This window comes from Triticum urartu, chromosome 3A (genome assembly GCF_056163025.1).
Source record: "Triticum urartu cultivar PI428250 chromosome 3A, HENAU_Tu73, whole genome shotgun sequence".
In the NCBI taxonomy this organism is placed as follows: Eukaryota; Viridiplantae; Streptophyta; class Magnoliopsida; order Poales; family Poaceae; genus Triticum; species Triticum urartu.
The window spans coordinates 713,681,261-713,686,915 of NC_141875.1; the positions used below are offsets into that span (position 1 = coordinate 713,681,261).

Consider the following 5,655-nt stretch of genomic DNA (forward strand, 5'->3'; position numbering starts at 1 on the left):
GGGCGGAAGTAGGGTTCCCTAACCCCTGCTGCAAGGAAAATCTGAACCCCTCCCCCTTAAAACCTAGGGCAGGGACGCTGCAAAGTTAGAAACCTCGAGAGCCGCCAGATCGATCTGCCGCCATGACGAAGGCGTCTGCACGCGGAGAGGGCACGGAGATGACGGTGACCAAGGGGAACCCAGGGGTCGGTGGGGGCGATTACGGGGCTCCCCTTGCGGACGCTGCCCGCCCGAAGCCTTCCACTGGGAACCCCGGTGTCGCTACAGCAGATCATGCTTTATCAGGAACGCCGAAGAAGCGGAGAACTTCAGAGACGCTGGACGGGCAGCAGTCTCAGGTGCATGGAGGAGGACGTGACCAGGACATGATGGAGGTGACCAACTCTCTGGAGGCAGTCGGCCCAGGGGCCGCCGACGAACTGACGGGGCCGGAGGAGCCCCGTCAGGAGCAATGAATATCCTAAGCTGGAACTGCCGGGGGGTGGGAACCCTCGGACAGTTCGTGATCTTGTGAGTCTTGTACAGGCTCACTACCCTAACATTGTTTTTCTTTGTGAAACTAGACAGTCGAAGAATAAAATGAAGAGGTACCGCTCTCGCTTAGGGTTAAGTGGTTTTGATGCGTTGGATAGTGAGGGTCTTAGTGGTGGTTTGGCTTTGTATTGGCATGAGTCCTTGAGTCTTGATGTAAAAACAATCAATAAAAGATATATTGATGCGTATGTGACGGCGGCGTCAGGGGAGCCACCTTGGCGGCTGACCTGCGTCTATGGCGAGCCGCGTACGGAGGACCGGCATCGCATGTGGGCCATTCTCCGTGATCTTCACCGCCAATCCGACCTGCCGTGGGCGGTGGTTGGCGACTTCAATGAGGCCATGTGGAGCTTCGAACACTTCTCTGAAACGCCGCGATCTGCAGGTCAGATGATTGATTTCCGTGATACTCTGGAAGTTTGTGGTTTGGGCGACCTTGGTTTTGTAGGGCTGCCCTATACATACGATAATAAACGTGCTGGGCGTTCAAACGTCAAGGTCCGCCTTGATCGGGCGGTTGCAACCAATACATGGAGGGATCTGTTTGAATTTGCTAAGGTGGAGCACCTGGTGGCACCGAGCTCGGATCACCTCCCTATCCTGATCCGGTGCTCGCGAGAGGAACCGATGCAAGCTGCTGGCAGGAGGTTTCGGCAATATGAAGTCATGTGGGAAAGGGAGCCTTCGCTCCCTGAGGTAATTATGAACACTTGGAAAGACTTGGGTTCTATGCTTAATCTTGGGGATATATCCTCTGGTTTGGGTAACCTGATGAAGAAGCTGCAGGACTGGAGCCGGAGTAAATTCGGTAATGTTATCAAAGAGATCAATAAGTCTCGTACACGGCTCGAGGAGCTTCTGTCCATGAATGCAGATAGGAAGGAAATACGGGAGGCGACAGATAGCCTCAACGAGCTCCTGTACCGCGAGGAGATGATGTGGATGCAACGATCGCGGGTGGCGTGGTTGAAGGAAGGGGACCGCAACACCAAGTTCTTTCACAGGAAGGCAAAATGGCGTGCTAGGAAAAACTGCATAAAGAAGCTACTTGATGCTGCAGGAATCGCCCATAGTGATCATGGAACTATGGCAGCGATGGTCTCAGATTACTTCTCCGCGCTGTTTACGGCGGATGAGACCATCTGCCCGGATCCGGTTATTGACTTGATAAATACGCGTGTTACTGACCGCATGAATGCTGGGTTGTGTGCAGATTTTTCTGATAAGGAAATCGCCGATGCCTTGTTCCAGATTGGCCCCTTGAAGGCCCGGGACCGGATGGCTTTCCCGCTCGGTTCTTCCAAAGGAACTGGGAGGTGATGAGGGAGCAAGTCATTGCTGGCGTGAAGGAGTTCTTTCGTACGGGCATCATGCCGGAAGGGGTGAACGACACTGCTATAGTACTCATTCCAAAGGTGGACAACTCGGAACGTGTGTCTGAGTTCAGGCCCATCAGCCTGTGTAACATCATCTACAAGGTGGTGGCAAAGTGTCTGGTAAATCGCCTCCGCCCTATACTTGATGAGATTATTTCGCCGGAGCAGAGTACCTTCGTACCCGGACGCCTCATAACAGACAACGCTTTAATCGCTTTTGAGTGCTTTCACTACATACAGCAAGAGAAGGACCCTGAGAAAAGTTTTTGTGCTTATAAACTGGATTTGTCTAAAGCATATGATAGGGTGGACTGGATCTTCTTGGAGCGAATGATGCAAAAGATGGGTTTCGCTCACCGATGGGTGAACTGGATTATGTCATGTGTCACCTCGGTGAGATACACTGTGAAATTCAATGGAACCCTCTTGAATTCGTTTGCACCGTCCCGTGGGCTACAGCAAGGTGATCCTCTATCCCCGTTTCTATTCTTACTGGTGGCTGATGGTCTATCTGCTTTGTTGAAGAAAGGGGAAGGAAATGGAGATTTTACCCCGCTCAAGGTGTGCCGTAGAGCTCCTGGAGTGTCCCATCTACTTTTCGCAGATGATACCCTACTCTTTTTCAAAGCTGAAGAGGAGCAGGCAAGAAATGTGAAGCAGGTCCTGCATGCTTATGAGAGAGCCAGGGGCCAGAGCATTAACCCGGCTAAGTGCAGCACCCTGTTTGGTGATGCATGTCCAAGTGAAGAGCAGCAGAAAGTACGTGCAGTTCTCAATATTGTGTCCGAACTGTTTGAGGATAAATACTTGGGGTTACCTACACCGGAGGGCCATATGTCCCGCGGCAAATTTCAAAACCTGCAATCCAGATTGTTGAAAAGAATCATAGCATGGGGTGATACGCTGTCCTTGGCTGGAAAGGAAACGATGATCAAGGCCATTGTGCAGGCTATACCAACATATGTAATGGGGGCGTTTAAGCTACCCATGTCTGTATGTGATGATCTTAACCGCATGGTCCGGAACTTTTGGTGGGGCGCATCGGAAGGGAAGAGGAAGACACACTGGCTGGCATGGCCAAGGATCTTGGCGCCAAAAGCCCAGGGTGGGCTGGGCTTTCGCGACTTTCGCGCCTTCAACCAAGCCCTCCTTGCCCGGCAGGCGTGGCGATTACTAATTAACCCTAATAGCTTATGTGCGCAGGTGCTTAAGGCGAAGTATTATCCCGAAGGCCGTCTCGAGGATACAGTTTTCTCAGGCAACGCCTCCCCTACGTGGCAGGGCATTCAACATGGCCTTGAGCTCCTCAAGAAGGGCCTCATCTGGCGTGTAGGGAATGGCTGAAGCATCAGGATCTGGCGAGATCGGTGGATCCCCCGTGAGCCTTCACGCCAACTGATCACCCAACAGAGCACCTGTCGCCTATGACGTGTTGCTGAGCTGCTGCACGAGGACGGTACATGGCGCCATGACCTACTCCACCGATACTTCCACCCGGCAGACGTGGAGGTGATCACCAGCATACACACCTCGCCCCGCGTCGCCGACGACATCATCGCATGGGCATCGGAGAAGAACGGTATCTTCACCGTTCGCTCCGCTTACCGGTTCGCCATGGACGAGCGCGAGCGTCCACGGGCTACCGCCACGAGCAGGGCACCGGATGGTCATCGCGCCATCTGGAAGATCATATGGGGGTGCCCTGCTCCCCCTAAGGTACGCGTGTTTGCTTGGAGGATTGTCACGAACTCTCTTGCTACTTGGGCAAATAAGTTCTCTCGCCATCTTGAGGTGTCTGACCTATGCCCCTTGTGTGAACTGGAACGGGAGGATATGTTCCATGCCTTCTGCAGGTGTCCCTTGGCGAAGGAGCTGTGGCATGTCATGGCCAGGGACTGGTCCATCCCCAGGGTGGAGGACGTCATGAACACTGGGCCGGAATGGCTCTTTACCCTGCTAGACCCCCTGGACGAGGCAACGAGGATGATCGTACTTATGATCATGTGGAGAACCTGGTACGTTCGGAACGAGATCACGCATGACAAGAAGCCGCCCCCATCTGAAGCCTCACGCCGGTTCTTGCATGGGTATATCACATCGCTGCTCTGTATCAAACAATACCCAAATGCTGATATGGTCAAGGGGAAGATGACGGTCTCCTTGCCACCGAGTGCCACTCGGCCTCCTAAGGTGACCAAGGAAGAGCGATCATGGTCCGCGCCACCGCCGGGCTACACCAAGCTAAACACCGATGGAAGCTTTGTTGCGGCGACGGGAACGGCAGGAGGAGGGATGATTCTGCGCGATGATCGGGGGGAAATCATCTATACTGCATGCAGAGAGATGCGCACATGCGATAATGCCCTGGGGGCGGAGCTTGCGGCTTGCAAGGAGGGCCTCGACTTGGCTCGGCATAGGACCGGCTTGCCCATCATGGTCGAGCTTGATTGTGCGGAGGCTGTGGCGATGATCACAGCAATTGTGGAGGATCGGTCCGCTCACCGTACCCTCATTCAGGAGATTCGAGAGATAGCAGCTGCTGATGGAAGGGACATCTCTTTTACTCTTTGTAATCGCTCAGAAAACAAATGTAGTCATGAACTTGCCGCTTATGGGCGAAGGACCCCCCGGACCGCCGTGTGGTTCCACTCGGGGATTAAGTCTGTTGTACGCCTGGCCTCTGCTGAGAGACCACCTTGAGTAATGAGAAATCCCTTTTCGCCCGCAAAAAAAAAGCTGCTTCTTTTATTTACTTTTGACAAAACCGTAAATGAATGGTGTCCTGGCCCCATCCAAACCGTAACTGAACATTACTTTTTTAGAAAGAGTTGATGGCAAATGATTTACTCTAATATCCACACACTGTATAATTTTGAATTTTTAAAAACTTGTGAACTCGATTTTATTTTCTAACAAAAGAAAGGGAACACTAAAAAAGGCATATGTTCCCGAAGCACAAATTCCACACTCCTAACGGACAAAACTACATATGCATACATGTCGGCATATAGAAGATATTGGCTCTTCCCTGTCTCCCTAGTACTTGTGTTTGCTTTCTGCCTCTGCGTAGGCTGTGGTGTGGGTTGTGAAACCTTTGATACCTTTGCGGTGAGTTGTTAGTGCTCCAGGGTTTTCGCCCCGTGGTGGTCGTTTCGATTGCGAGCGACTACAGCGGGTTTCCTTGGAGTGCTTGAACTCGCTTTTTCCCTTTCCCTGTTTGTTTTTCCTTGAAACTCGGTTGTATTTCTGTTATTTCGATAATGGAAAGGGGATTAGCCCGGCTCAAAAAAAAAAAGATATTGGCTCTCATCCATGAAAAAAGGAGTAACGCTCAGTTTTCCGGCATCGACCACCACAAATCTGATTTGGAGTGATGCATTTGGAAGCGAATAAGATCGTGACCGTTTGTAAAAGTTGAGAACATCAGCCGGTGTTGTGTTCAACTCGCCACCATCGGCTAATTATAAGTGGTCTGGTGTATGTACGTGTTCAATTAGTGATGTACACCAGAACAAGATTCCTGAACATCGTCAAGATATCTCAGCTAAAGATATCAGTGATGGACAAATCAAATATCGACTTACGTACGTATACAAAAATACGGCCTCCCAAATCCCAGTGTTGTGCAAAGCTTGACCAGAGTCTCTAAAACAAAATATAAACCGATCACTTCATTTCTACAATTGATTCTGGAGCAACACGATTTTGGTTAAATTTGTCGCAGAGTGGTCGGATGCATACCGCC

General features: G+C 51.4%; 1 protein-coding gene across 1 annotated transcript; it reads left to right on the forward strand.

The window, feature by feature from the left end:
- Positions 1 to 579: 579 nt before the first annotated feature.
- LOC147982064 (uncharacterized) lies at positions 580 to 1,854 on the forward strand. The gene has a single exon (XM_087516190.1). It carries the CDS (start codon positions 580 to 582, stop codon positions 1,852 to 1,854), a length of 1,275 nt encoding a protein of 424 aa, XP_087372316.1.
- Positions 1,855 to 5,655: the final 3,801 nt, after the last annotated feature.